At 33.6% G+C, this 18,564-nt stretch overlaps 1 protein-coding gene across 2 annotated transcripts in view; it reads right to left on the bottom strand.

Moving 5' to 3' along the window:
- Positions 1-14,378, bottom strand: part of LOC129266138 (uncharacterized) — a 60,091-nt gene extending 45,713 nt beyond the window's left edge. Inside the window, exons 1-2 of one of the 2 annotated variants that reach the window (XR_010294513.1) lie at positions 14,098-14,263; positions 6,202-6,447 (exon numbers count right to left, since the gene is read on the bottom strand). Coding sequence is in view for 1 of the 2 variants with exons in the window: in XM_064104000.1 (XP_063960070.1) it covers positions 6,202-6,447; positions 14,098-14,161 (310 nt within the window). In the remaining variant the exon portion in view is untranslated. Of the gene's footprint in view, positions 1-6,201; positions 6,448-14,097 lie in introns of both variants that reach the window. The other variant, XM_064104000.1, reaches the window with a different exon arrangement.
- Positions 14,379-18,564: the final 4,186 nt, after the last annotated feature.

Here is an 18,564-nt window from a genome sequence, read left to right as displayed (position 1 = left end):
GCCATCTTGTATTTCAAAATGGCAACCAAGCAGGGGTCTGAAAATAATCAGTGCCTAAATATATGCCTATATGACAACTTTCAGGGCCAGAGTTCATATAAAACTTAAGACAACTATCATTGCTTTTAATTCATGGCGGTCATTCTGCCGAAACCCGGTGGTTACATTGCTGGTGGCCGGCAAAAATCAGTGCCACGTATTTCTGTATGCCAGATTTTGGTGTCATATATAATGTAAAATCCAAGAAAAATATTTTGATATGGTTTTTCATGGCAGCCATCTTGCCGCTGAAGAAATGAAGGAAATGAAAGCGGATGTGAAATATGCAAATGAGTTAAAGCGGAATGTTGTTGATCTCGTGAATAGGAGCAAGAGGAATAACGTCGTACTCCATGGAATTCCGGAGGGAGTCGAAGGTGACGCGCATGACTGCTCGCATTTCGTCAAGGAATTCTTCGATACGCATATGAATGTTTCCAACGTAGAGGTCGAAAGAGCACATAGAACGCCGGGTGGAAGATCTAGACAAAGAGATGCAACCATGGCAACAGCACGCCCCCGTCCCATTCACGTGAAGCTACTGAGATTCAACGACCGAGAAAAGATTCTGAAAAGGAGTGCTGCGCTGAAGGACGTCCGCATACAAGATAAGAAAATAGGAATTAGCGATGATGTACATCCGGATACACGCGAGGAGCACAAAAAGCTGATGATAAGAGTGAAGAAGCTAAGAGAAGAAGGAAAGTTTGCGTTCATACCTAACTCCATTCCCAGAGTAATTAAGTACAAGGAAGGTGCTAAAGATAGTCCAGGACCGTTGAAAACACTCCGCGTGACAGACTTACAATAGAATCATTCCAAAAGGTAAAATGTGTCAAAAAATAATCGAGGAAACCAAATGGAGTGAGATAAATGTAAAGACAGATTATGATCATCATCGACACATCAACAGAATATTTTCATGACCAAGAAGACGGTTAATGTTTTTATTTCAATACTTATGATATTAGTATGGCTATTACATACCTTTTTAAAAAGAGAGAAAGTATAAATCCTCCTGCTCTCTTTTTTGGAGTAAAGATCAGTCCTCTATCTGAATGTTTTTAATTGTGAACACTGTGTGTAATTACACCAGGATCACTATGTGTTTTGTCTCATTTGTATTTGTTGGTTATTTGCCTCGAGCCTATAAGTCTAGGCTAAAACCACGACTGAACAGGCCACCTTATCTTATCTTGAATTATTATATATGTATTTTGTCATTGTTCAGGAGAAGTGGAGACCACTTTTGTATTTGTAGCTTGTTTATTATTTTAGTAATAACGTCGTGTTCTGTTTTTAAAGAAAGGATAAACTCCACAGGATTTGTTGGTTTTTATAATATAAAGAAAAAACAGTTTTATGAAGAGTAGTATAAAGATTGTTTCAATGAACTGCCGAGGTTTAGGCAATTCAGTGAAGAGAAGAGATGTTTTTGAATTATTGAAATTAAAGAATTATCATATATGCTGTTTACAAGATACACATTTTAACACTGATAAAGAAGATGATATAAAAAGATTTTGGGGAAACAATTGTTTTTTTAGTAACAAAACATCAAACGCAAGAGGCGTTGTGATTTTATTTCGTGATGATGTACCAGTGAAAGTAATAAGAACTGAAAAATGTAATGATGGAAATTTTGTTGCTATAGATATGATGTTATATGATTACAGTATTACTTTGATTTCACTGTATGGTCCTAACACGGATAATGTCGGCTTTTATGCACACATTGAGAACTTAATATTGGATTTCAACAACCCGTTTACAATCATATGTGGTGACTGGAATTTGGTTCAGGATTTTGAAAAAGATACACACAATTATATCCGACTAAATAATCCCAAAGCGAAACAAAGGGTTGACGAGATGAAGATTAACTTAGAATTGATTGACCCATGGAGGGAATTGCATGGCAGTGATACAGTATTTACATGGCGTCAGCCTACACCTTACAAGGCTGCCAGATTAGATTTCTTTTTGATATCAAAAGAATTAATATCAGTAATTGACAGTACAGAGGTAGTACCTGGTTACAGATCAGATCACTCATGGGTAAACCTAACATTATGTTTGAATCGTGACAAAATCGGTCCCGGTTATTGGAAATTTAACAACTCCTTATTGAAAGACGGTGATTATACATGTAGAATAAGACAGCTAATTGCAGAAACTGTTGAAACTTATATTGTAAAACGTGACGGTGATATAAACTTCCCGCACGATAACTATGAGCATTGTAAATTTATGGTTAATGACCAATTATTTTTTGACACCTTATTAACTTTAATAAGGGGTGAGACGATTTCATATTCTGTGAATAAAAAGAAAAGAATGCGTGATTTAGAAAATGATTTAGAAAAAGAAATTGTAGCCCTAGAAATTGGTATGTTAAATGGACATGATACAAATAAATATATTGAGATGTTGGAAAACAAGAAAGTTCAGTTATATTTGATAAGAAAAGAAAAGATAGATGGTCTAAAGATGAGATCAAAAGTCAAATGGATGGAATTTGGTGAAAAACCTTCAAAATACTTCTTAAATTTAGAAAAAAGGAATGCAGTGAACAAACAAATAAATAGACTGATTGATAACGAAAATAAAACTATTTGTCTTCAGGAAAATCTTCAATCAGAGATTTTACGTTTTTATTCAGAATTGTATCGAAAGAACGAGGTCATTGATATTGATTTGAACACCTCTTTAAATTATGCTGATGTACCCAAGTTAACAGACTGTTTATCTCAATCTTTGGAAGGCGAGCTTACTATAGAGGAGATATATCAATCATTGTCAAATATGAAGAATTGTAAATCTCCCGGACTAGATGGGTATACAGTCGAGTTTTTCAAACATTTCTGGAAAGATATTAACTTTTTTTTGCTTAGATGCTTAAATTTTGCCTTTAAATCAGGTAGCATGTCACAGATTCAGAAACTTGGTGTGATATCTCTTATTCCAAAAAATAAAAAAGAAAGACTTTATCTTCGAAATTGGAGACCTATATCTTTATTGAATGTTACATACAAAATAGCTTCGGCATGTATCGCAAATAGACTCAAAAAGGTGCTTCCTTTTTTAATACATGAGAACCAAAAAGGTTTCATGGAGGGCCGGTTTATTGGTGAAAATATTCGACTGTTATATGATTTGCTTTTGTATACAGATGTGAACGATATCCCCGGTTTATTGCTTTTAATCGATTTCGAAAAGGCTTTCGATTCGATTTCTCACAGCTTCATTATAAAAGTTTTTAAATACTTTAATTTTGGCCCATCGATTATACAATGGTTTAATGTCTTCTATGAAAATATTCAATCTTGTATTGTGGTAAATGGACACCTCACTCCGAGATTTAGAATCGAAAGAGGTTGTCGCCAGGGGGACCCATTATCTCCCTATATTTTCCTCTTGTGTGCAGAGATTCTTGGAATTTTATTTAGAAATACAAGGTGTATTAATGGAATAAGGATATCTGAACAAAATTTGAAATTGATTCAGTATGCGGATGATACTTTACTCACGTTAAACGGTACCGCTTCGGAATTGAATATCGCATTAAATATTTTAGATGAATATGCTGCAATATCTGGATTAAAAATAAATATTCATAAGACACGAGCGATTTGGATAGGGCTAAATAAAAACAAAAAAGACAAGATACTTATTGATCGTAATTTAACATGGGTATTTGATGAATTCTTTAGATATCTAGGTGTTGATTTTTGTACGGATTTGCAGAAGATGGTACAATATAATTACAACGAAAAAATTATAGAAATAAAGAGTCAAATGACATCATGGTTAAAAAGATATCTAACTGTGTTAGGAAGAGTAACTGTGGTTAAATCCTTGTTGGTTTCTAAGCTTAATTACCTCATTATGTCTCTTCCGAATCCTAGTGACGAAGTTTTAAAGGATTTAAATTCATTATTTTACAAATTCATATGGGAGGAAAAACCGGACAAAGTTTGTAGGATTCAAATGTCCCAAACATATTTAAACGGTGGGGTTAAAATGATAGACATATATTCACACTGTCAATCATTAAAGATTTCTTGGATTAGGAGAATTGTAAACGGATCAATTGATAGTTACATTCTAAGCTTTCTTACGTTATCCTTGCCAAGACTACAAGATGTTCTTTTGTATATGACATATATGGGTAGTCACTACTTTCGAGAATTATCAAAACAGACCTATAACTCTTTCTGGAGTGAAATGTTTTTTGCTTATAGTAATTTCTTAACTATCTATTATAATAATCATGTCAATATACCTTCACATCCTTTATGGAATAATAACATAAAAATAGGCAATTTGCCAATATATATGAAGAAATGGAGTGAAAGGGGTATACGTTTCATTAATGATATTTTGGATGAAGGAGGGCATTTTTTATCTTTCAAAGATTTTCAGGATCTTTATGATGTCCAGTCAAATTTTCTTTTTTATCATTCACTGTGTGCTGCTATCAAGGAAGCCTACAAAAGGTCCACTTTCAATAGAATCCCCCAACCATTAATTCCAGATGTGCTATCATTTATTACTAAACATAAAAAAGGATGCTCGCATATTTATTCCATTCTATTGAAACGACGAAAAACAGAAAACAAAAGCTTTCTTAAATGGAAGTGCATATTTGATCTGAACGATAAAAGGTGGGAATCCTATTGCTCATTGGGTTTTCAGTGTACCATTGATGTAACATTGCGTTGGTTTCAATATAAGGTTGTGCAACGTATATTATTTACAAATGATTTGCTTTTCAAATTGAAATTAGTTTCAGTAAACAAATGCACCTTCTGCCGAAAAGAAATCGAAACGGTTTTGCATCTATACTCGGAGTGCAGGCATGTTAATCACATTTGGAAAGAGTTAGAGGTTTGGATTAGGACCAAAACCAGTGAGACTCTACACTTTTCAGATGAAAATAAAATATTCGGATTTATTGGAAAAAACAATTGTGCACTTAATTGTATTTTTATTATAGTAAGAAAAACTGTATATGATTGTAAAATAAACAATACAATTCCTCTTTTCAGTATCATTAAATCCTCAATAATCAATTATTATCAAAATGAGAAATACATTGCCCAACTTAATTTCAAACAACGCAGATTTGACAAAAGATGGTTTCGGTTGAAAAATCTTTTTACTGTTTGACTTCAACATGTAAAATTATTTTGTTATACTTGTCAGTTCATTGTTTATATCAGTGATTGTATTATTCATTGTGCTCTGTACCTATTGATTTTTGATTGCCAATAAAATCCCTGTGGAGGGGAAAAAGATTTAAAAAAAAAAAAAAATCTTGCCGCTGAACTGATGGCCAGATCACTTGTGGCTGGCAATATTTGAAATCAGCACCCCAAAATAGGTACTCTATTTGCCAAAGTTCAGAGCACATGTAAAATTCAAGAAAATGACTTTGAGTGATTTTCATGGCGGCCATCTTAGATTTCAAGATGGCAGCTGACCTGGTGGTAAGACTATTAAATAAGTGCCCTAAACTACACCTACACTGTAAATGCTAAATTTCAATACCATAACTTCGAGAAAATGATTGCAATAATATATCATGGCTGCCATCTTAGATTTCAAGATGGCAGCCATTTAGCCGCCGACCAAATGGTCAAATTGCTGGGGGCCGGCAATATTTGAAATCAGTGCCTCAAAATACCCCTATTTGCCAAATTTCACACTTTCTGCCAGATTTGAGCATCTTTTTCACATATCTACTGGACTAATATAAGTGTGAAGAGTAGAGTAGAATCAAGGATGAATCAAAGTATGCACTAACATGATTAAGTTTTAATGCTATCGACCCTGGCTTTCTTCAGTTTTTATTTGCTAAACAAAAAAAATAAAGCAAATAATAGAATTAGCAACAGACCGAACATAATGGTAAATAATAACAAATGTTTGCTTTGTCTTTAATTTGCTATTATTTACCATTATGTACGTTCTGTTGCTTATTCTATGATTTCATTTGTTTTCTTTAGCAAATAAAAACTGAAGAAGGCCAGGCCGAAAGTTTTTCAACACAGTGTATACTTTGATTCTACTCTACTCTTCATTTATATATATATATATATATATATATATATATATATATATATATATATATATATATATATATATATATATTCTTACTGTAGGAATAATGGATCTGTTCCCGAGCCATGCCATTAAGGTTGATACGTTCGACGACCTTGTAAGTCACATCCACATAGTACACCATTCTATCGATGGGATCATAGTCAAGAGCTGTTACAGCACTAGATTTGAAAAGACTTATGCGTCTGAATTCGGCATCGAATATGGTGTTCTCTGTGACGGGCCGCGGTATGGGGGCAAACAGGATAGTGCCTCCGTCTGCAATAAGTATCTGAGCACTGCCTGTATATCGTGAACAAGATAAATAATTTTATTTATTTTTTTATTCTGTTTTTATTCTGTTTTTATTATAGTAAATTGAAATAAATCACAAAATTTAAAAATGATTATTAGGTGAATGCAAATCACATAAACACAAGTTACACACACACAAAAAACAAATTAACAACCATAATAATAAAAAAAAAACCTACACACTTATCCTCCCCAACTCCCCCCCCCCCCAAAAAAAAAGGGAATGTGGCAAAGTGATGACTTAATATCAGTGTTATCTAAACAAAGATAGGTGATTTGGTAAATAAAGTAGACAAAACAAAATATACAAGCTATGATTATGAAGTGGTTTCCAAAAAACTATTCATAGGATTAAAAAACACAACTGGTTATCCAAGACGACATAATCATGGAGGTTTTTAAACGAACAAGTCTATCAAGGAGACTGAGATACAAGTTGCATGAAAAAATGGGATATGATGTCTACAACCATATTAGTAGACCGGCCAAACGTCAAAAAGTGCTCTAGATAAAGATTCGACGGCAAAATTTGTTAATGCCCGGCATCCCAGCTAAAGTTTTTGCAAAAATACCCAGGAGTAGCGAACGGCCGGATGCCAAGCGCATTTTTGCGTAAAAGTGTCATTTTTAGCGTAAAATCTGAAAGAATGTCGAAAATCACGTATTTTGATATTTTGACGGATTATCATCATATTGTTCATTATCTCTGAAATGCAATTATTTTTATTCAGAGTTTCAAATGATAAGTCTCATAAATATGCATTTTAAATTTGAATATTACACAAAAACATATGGCGCAGTGAAACATAAAACCGCGATTTCCTCAAAATAAAAGTTTGTGAAAACTATCAATAGTTTGAAGTTTTTTTACGCAACTTAAATTCTTCGATTTAAATGTTTTTATCCATCGAATGTATAGTAAATATCCTAATGCCACAAATATTAAAATAATTTTCAATTTAGATGGAAGATATCTCATTTTATGTTATCCGAAAGGAGACAATGTGCATTTTACCAGGTGCGCATTTTGAAAGAAAAATTGAAAATACCGTACATTATGTACATAATTACATGTATAAGTACGTACTGAAGCGAGTATATAATTACATGTATACGTACATACTAAAGCGACTTTTTGATTGGATAGCACAATTTGTCAATTCTTTGCATCCCAGCTAAAGTCTTGCGGAAATACTGAGGAATAACGTACGGGCGGATGCCAAGTGCACTTATGCGTGAAAGTATCATTTTTGGCGTAAAATCTGAAAGGCTGTCGAAAGTCACGCATTTTGACCTTTTGACGGGATTTGTAAGAAATTTTGATTCCCTTTGATATGCGATCATTTATATTTGGAGTTTCAAATTATAAGTCTACAATATATGCATTTCAATTTGGAATATTACACACACATATATGGCACTATGAAATACAAAAGCGTGATTTACTAAAAATAATAGTTTGTGAAAACTATCAATAGTATAATGCTTGTGTTCCGCATCTCAATTTACGTCCATTTTAGCGCTAACCGAATAAATACATAATAATTGCTTGTCATGTAACATATAGTGAAAAAAAAAATGAAATAAGATGCAAGATATATCATTTTATGTTATGTATGCTAAAGATAACATTGTACATGTACATTTATCGGATGCGCATTTCTAATTAAAAAAGCGCACAATATTATATCTATATTGCACAAAAATTATATCCTAATATTAATCAGTGCGATACTCGTCATGATCTTATATAGGATTATGTTTACTTTTGTAGAGTTCGATCTTCTTGCTATTTCCGCGATTGAATTGGTGCTGAACGTAAATCTACCTGTGGCGATATTCATAAATAGGTCTGATATTTATCTAATTTACCTAATTTTTATCTCGCCTGCATAGCAGAGCAGGACTAAAGGGGCCACTTTTCCAGTGGAGGCGACGGTAGTTTCGATATAACAGCCTCATATCAACCTTTAAATCTTAACCGAGGTTACGTTTTTTTTTTTTTTTTTCATTATAAGTTTGAACGTATAAAAAAATAATGACACTTATAAGAGTATTCAGGTATTACTGATCGTCTTGCACAAGTTTTAGATCACATGATAGAGGTTAAAGGTCATTTAGAGTCACTGAACTTTGGCCATACCTATTATCATAGGTCCATGCTGTTATATATCGTAGTCTAAGACGGGGGCCGGACAGCCCGACCCTGGGTAGCCCTGGACATACATGTCATACGTGTGTGTATTGCAAAAGCCATTTAGGGAAATGCAGTTGTACGACCATCTATATATTACACTATCTGCGCTGGAAGCTGGTCATTAGCCTTTAGATTTGTTTGTCATAATGGTCGTACGAATGCATTTCCCAACATGGCAATACATGTGATGAAATGAGCTTTAAGAATTAAAATGTGAACTTTAAGAACCTACTTTTTTGGTATTTCAAACACCATTCTCCACAGATGAAAACTCTTAGCTCATGCAAATGGTTATTGACCGATCTATTTTAATTTCGGATCTAATGAACTGTTTAATTAACTGATAAAGAGACCGTAGTTGCATAAAACAATGCCTTCTACATTCTAGAATTGAGAAAATGAGCTACGGACACTGACGTAAGCCTTTTGATGAAAGATGCATGGAAGTGAGGGGGAGGGGGAAACTTGCCCCCAAATAATTCAAGAAAAATCATTAAACAACAGATTAAGCAAAATAATGGAAAGCTTGTTTGGGAGGGGGTCATTCATTTATTTATTTTTTTACTTCAGTTTTTTTTATACTTCAGTATATATAAATATATATATATATATTCATTATGACCTCAATTGAATGAAAATATTGTAATTTAAAACATTTTTCTTGATAAACACAAATTCTTCCCTAAATTAAGGCTTTTGTTCAAAAGACTTGGTCAGTCAGCTCACTCACCAGCAGCGTAGCTAGGCTTTTGTCAGCAGAGGAGCACGGGGGCGGGGCTTGGTATTTTTCAGGGGGTACCAAAATAGATTCATTTATCAAGTATTTATTATTAAGTACATATTAGCTTTATTCTCACAAGCATGATTAAGTATATGACAAGGCCTATTTGAATAATGCGAGCGCGAAGCGCAAGCAGTTTTTGTATATGCCATGAAAAGTGTAATCATGAACATGATTCGTATCTAATTGTAATGTAAAAAAAAAATCAGAAATTCTTAATATTATGACATGAAAACGGGGCATTTCATACATATTTTTAAAAATAATATATAGGCTATTGACGCGAGCGCGAAACGCAATCTGATTTTTATATTCCAATCCGTAAACTGGACATTTTGATAACATTTTGAAGTAAAGAATGTTATGTATCTGTTAAAAAAAAGCCAGTACAAGCCGAGCTGGCTTTTTTAATTAGAAACGAAACATTCTAAGGCGCGATAGCCCAATCGGTAGTGATGGGGTTTCGGATTCCGGTGGCTTGGGTTCGATTCCCACTTGGTGCGCTAGTGCCAAGTAAGGCATTTAAATGCCTTACTAGTAACGGTAGTAAGGCATTTCAATCCTCATTATAGGTCCCTCGGAGAGTACCTTAAGCCATCGGTCCTCTGGTTGCTTGCTTAGAATTTATTACTGCCAGTGCGAAGCTCGAGTTGAAAATTTATTTGGCATCTTTTTGTAATCCCGTGTTGGGTGCCTATCTCGCTAAACCAAAATAAAGTATACACTCGAATCAAGAGCAGAATGCTTTGGGTATATTAACTTGAAAACGGGATACTTTCAGCTCCATGTAATCCTTTCGGACACTACACATGACCTTAGGCAGTGGAGGAGGGGGGGGGGGGCAGAGGCAGTGGCTCGGTGTAAAAATGGCAGAGGTAAAAATGGCAAATGTAAAAATGGCAAAGGTAAAAATGGCAGAGGTAAAAATTACAGAGGTAAAAATGGCAGAGGTAATAATGGCAGAGGTACAAACGGCAGAGGGAAAAATGGCAGAGGTAAAAATTGCAGAGGTATAAATGAAAGCGGTAATGACCAGTCTTTTACCCCAATGCAAAAAATCAAAAACCCTATCCATGTAGAGTAGATTAAATAAGAAATGTTTTGAGAAGAAAATTAGAATTATAATGTTGAACTAATGGAAAGGGTAACATCTTAAAATCATACTCTTCTGCACCAAATTGATAACACTTGAGTTGGTATTTCCTTTTTTCCCTCGACTTTCATGCACGGCCTTCTCACGTCAAATCGCTCCTCTGATATTCAAATTTGAAGCACACTTTGGATCCCAAGTATTGTATTTAATTCATTAAATGGGAAATTCACCCTGACATAAACTTAAGTTTATTGTAAAAATAGAAAAACATAATTAAAACAATATTTGTGGGGGTTTTAGGGAATCCATCAAAGATTTAAAAAGCTATTAGAATTTTATATTTTAATGATGACGTCATTTGCGAGCAGTTCTTCCCCATATATGGTGTAATAAAACATATCAATGAAATGTCATTAAAAATGAAAATGTTTTTATTGTACCTCAAGTATATTAACATACAAATCATTTTACATCCGCTCCTGAAATAATTTTTTTAGCAATCTTGACCCACTGATTAAAAAATTTAAAAGTATACATTTTGGTGCATGAAATACGTGGCAGCTGCTAGAATATGACGTCACAGATAAAAAAAATAAGATTCATAAGAACTTTCTTAATCTTTGATGGGATTTTCTCAAACGTTCACCGATATATTTTTTCTGCTATTTTGAAGTAAACCCCGGGAGTAAACCCTGTGTAAGGGTGAACTTCTCCTTCAAAACAGGTCGATAGAATGATACCTAAGAAACACCTATGATTATTTTTACCTCTGTCATTTTTACCTCTGCCATTATTACCTCTGCCATTTTTACCTCTGCCATTTTTACCTCTGCCATTTTTACCTATGCCATTTTTACCTCCGCCATTTTTACCTCTGCCATTTTTACCTCTGCCATTATTACCTCTGCCATTTTTACCTGGCACCAAGGCAGTTGCGGCCATAAATTTTGGAACTCGTTTTAAGTATGTACTTATTCATGTAATTATATTTGTAATGTACGGTATCTTCAATTTTACATTCAAAATGCCCCCCCCCCCTCCCCGATAAATTTTGCATGTCCCCTTTCGGAAAATATATCTTTCATCTTACTTGAAAATTCTTTTAATATTTTTGACATTAGAAACGGTCGATATTCATTAGATAATGAACCAATTTAAATCGAAGAATTTAAGTTGTAAAAAACTTAGAACTATTGATAGTGTTCACAAACTTATTTTTAGTAAAAAACGATTTTTTAAATGTCATATTGCCATATATGTGTGTGTAATATTCCAAATTGAAATGCATATTTAGTAGACTTATAATTTGAAACTCCAAATAATGATCGCATATCAAAGGAATCCAAATTTCTTACAAATCCCGTCAAAAGGTCAAAATGCGTGATTTTCGACAGCCTTTCAGATTTTACGCTAAAAATGATACTTTTACGCAAAGTGCACTTGGCATCAGCCCGTTATTCCTCAGTATTTCCGCAAGACTTTTAGCTGGGATGCAAAGAATTGACAAATTGTGCTGTTCAATTAAAAACTCGCTTTAGTGTGTACTTATACATGTAATTAAAACTCGCTTTACATGTAATTATGTACATAATGTACGGTATTTTCAATTTTTCTTTCAAAATGCGCATCTGGTTAAATGCACATTGTATCCTTTTGGATTACATAAAATGAGATATCTTCCATCTTAATTGAAAATTCTTTTAATAATCGTGGCATTAGGACATTTGTTATACATTCGAGGGATAAACGCATTTAAATCTAAGAATTTAAGTTGCGTAAAAAACTTCAAACTATTGATAGTTTTCATAAACTTTTATTTTGAGGAAATCGCGGTTTTATGTTTCACTGCGCCATATGTTTGTGTGTAATATTCAAATTTGAAATGCATATTTATGAGACTTTTAATTTGAAACTTTAAATAAAAATAATTGCATATCAAAGATAATAAACAGTATGATGATAATCCGTCAAAATATCAAAATGCGTGATTTTCGACATTCTTTCAGATTTTATGCTAAAAATGACACTTTCACGCCAAAGTGCGTTTGGCATCCGGCTGTACGCTATTCCTAGGTATTTTTGCAAGACTATTAGCTGGGATGCCAAGCATTAGCAAGAATTAACAAATTTTGCCGTCCAAAGTATAAAAAAATCGTTTTTGCCGGTCTACTATATAACCAATACAGTGCAGTATTAAATTTGTTTTTAAATGGCGCACTAAGCCTGTTATACAAAATATACAGTGTTAGTTATCATGTAACCTGCTGACATTTTTGAAAACCAAATTATCAGAGAAATAATTGTTAATATCGTAAATATATCTTTCTGAAATAATCTCTGCATAGAATCTTAGCAGGTCTCTTTGTTCTGCAAATCAAAATATCTATTAACAGTAAACATACATGTAAAACAACTATTTTGTGGTGATAGGGCGTTTTCAAGCTCTGCCCCATGTCTTTGGGATTCTTTTTCAGCTCCCTTTTATTCTATCCCCAATATCACATTGTTCAGATCCAATTCAAAGTCTTATCTTATGAAAACAGCATATTCAAAATACCTTAATTTACAGTTACCATGGTGACCTTGTCATTTTAAATTTGTTTTTATAGTATTTTTTCACTTTTGTTCATATTTTTCTCATTGAAAACGCTTTGATATTGATCTCATGGAAAGCGCTATATAAGACTAAGTTATTATGATTATTGTCGTTAATGTGTACTCTTGATTCTTGTTTCATGACACCACCCCTCCCCCTCCCACTGAGCAGTTATCACAACTTAAGGAGCCTCATATTAACTTCTCAGTAAATTGTGAATTTTCCTGCAGACTTTAATAGACCAGTTCGGAATTACTTAATGGGCAATTTTGGTCAAATAACCTTTTATTTCTTTCATTTTGATAGGCAAGGTATTATGTAAGCATGCCTTACGTAGCAGGATGCAAATATTGCACAGAACAAGGGCCCGCTGCATAAAAGTTTGCCATAAAAAAAACTCTGGCCACTTTTTTGCCAGATTTTTTTAATGTGTAATTTCCAAAAAGAATAAGTTTATTTGCCATAGTTTTTGGTTATTTTGGTAGAGTTTTTCTTTTTGGAAAAAAATTATGCAACCGGTCCGAGGAGACGACAATAGCATACCAATGAACACTCTATGAATGTATTCGTTGCATTTCTACTTTGGATGCATTAGCATGTTGTCAAAACAATGCACTTGGCCAGTTGTGATATACCAGTCGCTAGTGGGCGCATTGTTGTTTTGGGGGATCTAATAAAAAACACAATTCCCCAACATAATCATGACGTCAAAGATGGTGCTTATGTCCTTGAATATTAAACTACCATGTCACCTTAGTACAAATGTCCTTCTGATCATGCGCAAAATCTTCTGATCATGGGCAAAATGGAACTCCGACCTGGCTTATTCGAACCCGACAAACTATTCAGGTTCGCACTGAGATCATACCTGATGAAAATATCTTTTTAGTTAAATGTCAGTTATCATGAGCCAATACAAGTAATACGATAACAAAAAAATAGCATGATGCTATGGAGACCCAGCTACTTACCTAATTGAACAAGATGACACAGACACGCAAATACCATTATCTGCGAAAATACGTTTCGCGCCATTTCTATACGGTAAGTATTGAACGTTATAGGTCTATGTATACTCCGTCTTTAGCACGTCTTTAAGAAATAGATGAAAGTCTGAAACGTCTACATATTTAAAGCGATGATTCGATTCTCATGGATAATATAACCTTTCATTTGTTCAGTAAAGCATGAAATGATATGGCGCCTTACAAACGTCTATCGGATAATTGATGGCGTTACTCCATTCAAAAGCAACAACTTCCAAGAAAAAAAAAGCAAGGTTGAATAACCCTTTATTATCATTAAGAAACGAAAAGTATTTAAGATTACTTTATTACAAGGGGGTAGTGGCTTGAATCTTAAAAAAAGGGAAGGAGTGGGGTTTTCTCTGCAGGGTATGTGATCATGGTGATAGTAGTTGCTATATTAAGTCGGGTACAGATGTACAGAGGTGTTTTTACTGAGCTTAATACAAAAAACAGGGGATAACTAAAGCATTTCCATTAGCACGTCTTAAATAAATGTATAAAAGTGTGTAATGTCTACCTTTTATAAAGCGATGAATCTATAACTATGGATAACATTCTTTTGTTCACTGAAGCTTGAAAGGATACGGCGCTTTTTATTACTCCATTCAAAAGCAACGACCTCCAAGAAAAAAACAAGGTTTGATAGCCCATTATCATCATGAAGAAACGAACAGTATTTACGATTACTATATTACAAGGAGGTAGTGGCTTGAATCTGAATTATCTAACAGAAACAAAAAGGGTGGCGTTTTCTCGTTTATTTCTTCAAACTCGAATAAAAGAATGCTTTTTGAAATGTTGAATAATGAATTGCCCAAAATATCCACATGATTCCAAAGTAATAAATTGTCTTTAAATTTCCAAAAAAACATATAATATTGATTTCACGAACTCCAAAACAATAGCTGATCATTATACAGAAGAAATAAAGATAAGTGGGATTTCTATCGGACAAAAAAATAATGTGAGATTTTTAGGTGTCATTCTAGATGAGTTTTTAACATGGGATGACCATGTATCTAAAATATTGACGTCTGTATCAAGATGTATAGGTATAATGTTTAAAGTTAAACACTATTTACCTCCTCAAGCATTACTCTCAATTTATAATTCTATTTTACTTCCACATATCACTTGTTGCAATATTGTATGGGGCTCATTCAAATAAAAAAATCACCATATCCTTTTACTTCAAAAGAAAGCTATTCGTTTGTGTGCCGACGCTGGTTTTTATGAGAATACTGGTCCCCTCTTTAACCGTTTCAAGACTTTAAAAATTGATGATATACATAAATTTCAAATTGCTTTGTTTATGTTTAAGTTTCACTGTCGCCAATTACCAACAACATTTGATCATATGTTCCTTTTCAATTCATTTATTCATAATTATCCTACGAGAACCTCAATAAATTTACATTTATCAAATCCACTAACTGCCTTTAATAGCCCATAGGTCAATAAGACATACTGGTCCAGATACCTGGAATGGTATAGCTTTAACAATACGTGGTGCTCCTACATTGAACAAATTTAAGTTTGAGTTTAAGCATTCCATTATTAGCACTTATTTGATTTAAGATATTGTTCTATCATCAGTTTCATCATATTGCATACTTTATTTTTTGTATCATTTTATACGACGTATCTATGTTAAACATAGTAATATTAATCGATACACGGCTGGTGTGTTATTATCATTTGATTTATTCTTGACATGCTTGATGTGTTTTCCCTTTGGCCCTGCTTTTACTGTAATTTTTAAATATGACTTACATTGATTTTAATCAGGGCCGTAGTCTTTCTTGAGGGGCGTCCTTTTCAAGCCTTTGTGCTTATGACTGTTCCCTCCCATGCAATGATTGCTTATTGTTATTTTACCGTGATATATTGTCAATATATTTTTCTGTTGTATGATTTATTTTTTGCATGGAAATAAAGAATCAATCAATCAATCGTCCAATGTTCGTAATTATTATACTCTTCAACTGTAGGGTATGTGATCATGGTGATAGTAGTTGCTATATTTAGTTGGGTAGAGATACACAGAGGTGTTTTACTAAGATTATTACAGAAAACTGGTGGGGATTACTAAAGTACTTCCATCAGTACGTCTTAAATAAATATATGAAGGTGTGTAATTTCGTCCTTTTAAAGCGGTCGGACACAACGTGCATCGGTAGCATGGATCAAGCTAACGTTAGTCGAGCCGAGGTAGATCCAACGTTACAGTGCCAGTCAGTGCGCAGCCCGTCCGAAAGTATTTTATTCAGCGGTATTTATAGCCATCCGTGGTTTAATGCATATACGCAATGAGCTGTGAAGACGATCTTTCCGATCGGCGTTTTAAAATTTGTCTGATTTTGTAGATAAAAGTTAGAAATTTCTTAAGAGTCAAATAGATTGCACATTTAACGTATTTTGGTGATCGATATAGCTTAGAAAAAAATGATTTTTCTCAAGAAATATATGTGAACAAACAGAGCATATTTTCGCATAGAAATCACACTTGCGTCAAATTGATATAATAACCAATATAAAGTGTAGACATTCTTCTTCACGACTAAACAAAAATCATGAAATTTTGTGAGGTAGCAAATTCAGGAACCACAAAAAACCATGTCCATAGCAAAAAAATTGGAACTTCAGTAAAATTGCCGAAGCGCTCTGATTGGTCAACAGCGGTGCACGGATTTCCAACGTTTTATATGCAATTAAAAACCCAGAAGTGGGAATAAATCGGCCTGTGGCGAATGCCGTCAGCGTATCGTTTTAGATGCGTGCAAGGACACTGGTTAGAACCCACTATTTTTTTTCTGGGAGGGGGGGGGGTATATTTTTTTCATTTTCTTTCTTTCTTTTTCTTTAAATCCTATTCCTTCCCTGTTCCGAACACAGCTTTAATCTCTTTTTATTTTCATGTGAAATTATATTCAGGCCTGTATTTATCAAATCTCCTTGATTTATTACTTTTATTTTCAAGTTAATGTTAGCACTTATTTGGGCAGGGGTGGGAGGGAAAGAGGATAAGTTAAAAGTCAAGTACACATAAAAAAAAGTAATTGAATATATAGAGTAATTTCCTTTTTTTTTTCAAAACAGTTATAGAAACAAACAAAACAAGGGTCTGCAACTTAGACTTTATTTTCTTACTCACATTACATTCCTTTTTAATTTTAGTTGCATTTCATTATATCAATATTTTGCAGAATTGATGACAGGGAAACTCTTCGTCGAATCACAATTGTGTACATTTATGGCAACTCCAAATGTTATTGGGTAATTGATTTGTTAAACAAAATGATGAGAAAACTTTAATACACAGTATACATGTCATGTGCAATGTAACAAACAACAAAATACGAAAGAAATTCGAGTATGTGTGATAATCGGTTCTGTAATTTGCACATCAACGAGGATGAGCATATATTCGTTTTATGAAATAGGCAAAATCTATCAATGTCAAAAAAGTATTTCTTTTTAATTTGAATCAGTTTTCGTAAAATTCATTGTTTTCATTATAAGACTGTAAGCATGGTGGATGCGAGGGAGTGGCCTTGATGAAACGAAAGTGAACATGCGTCCAATTACTGATTTCCATATTTTTAGACAATTTCATTCATGGTAAATATTGCTATGCATTCCCTACATTCCATGCAAATAGTAAAGGAAAAATAACCCCACCAAAAATTCATTTGAACTTAAAGACCTGGGGTGGTGTCGCTCTTTACATACCCCAACAATACGATTATACTTTTAATAGCTAATATGACCATATCAAACGACGTTTTAGAAACCCTGTTTGTTGAAGTCACAAACCCCAAAGGTAAAAACTTAATACTGGGTGTATTTTATATACCTCCTCAATCAAATGTTAATGCTTTTTTAGAATCTCTCAATGAAATTTCATTAAATCCTGTTTTGAAAAATAAAGATTGTTTCTTCATGGGTGACTTTAATATCAACCTAGTAATTGCAATTCTAACAGCACCTCGCAAGAGTTTCTTGAATTGTTTCTTTCATTTTTTTTACCGCTTATCACTAAACCGACAAGAGTTACAAATAACTCGGCCACCTTAATTGACAACATTTTTTAGCAATATAACTCAACAAATCCCCAAAGCCGGCATTATCCTCAGTGACGTCACTGATCACTTTCCAATTTTTGCTTAGTTATTTACAAATGAAACTACAAAAAAAGAAACATTCGATAGAAAGATAACTGATGACACTATAAACGATCTAATTAATGACTGAAATACACCAGACTTTAATCCACATACGTTGATGACGCTTACAACTTCTTCATTTCCAAATTAACATCTTTTTTGTAGATACTCACGTTTCCTTTACTATTAACAGAAAATCAAATTATAAAAAAGTCCCACTCCACCCTTGGATTATTAAATCACT

The sequence above is a fragment of the Lytechinus pictus genome, chromosome 8, assembly GCF_037042905.1.
Source record: "Lytechinus pictus isolate F3 Inbred chromosome 8, Lp3.0, whole genome shotgun sequence".
NCBI lineage: Eukaryota > Metazoa > Echinodermata > Echinoidea > Temnopleuroida > Toxopneustidae > Lytechinus > Lytechinus pictus.
Note: the sequence above shows the minus strand (reverse complement) of the source record. Positions and strands in the feature narration are given on the sequence as shown.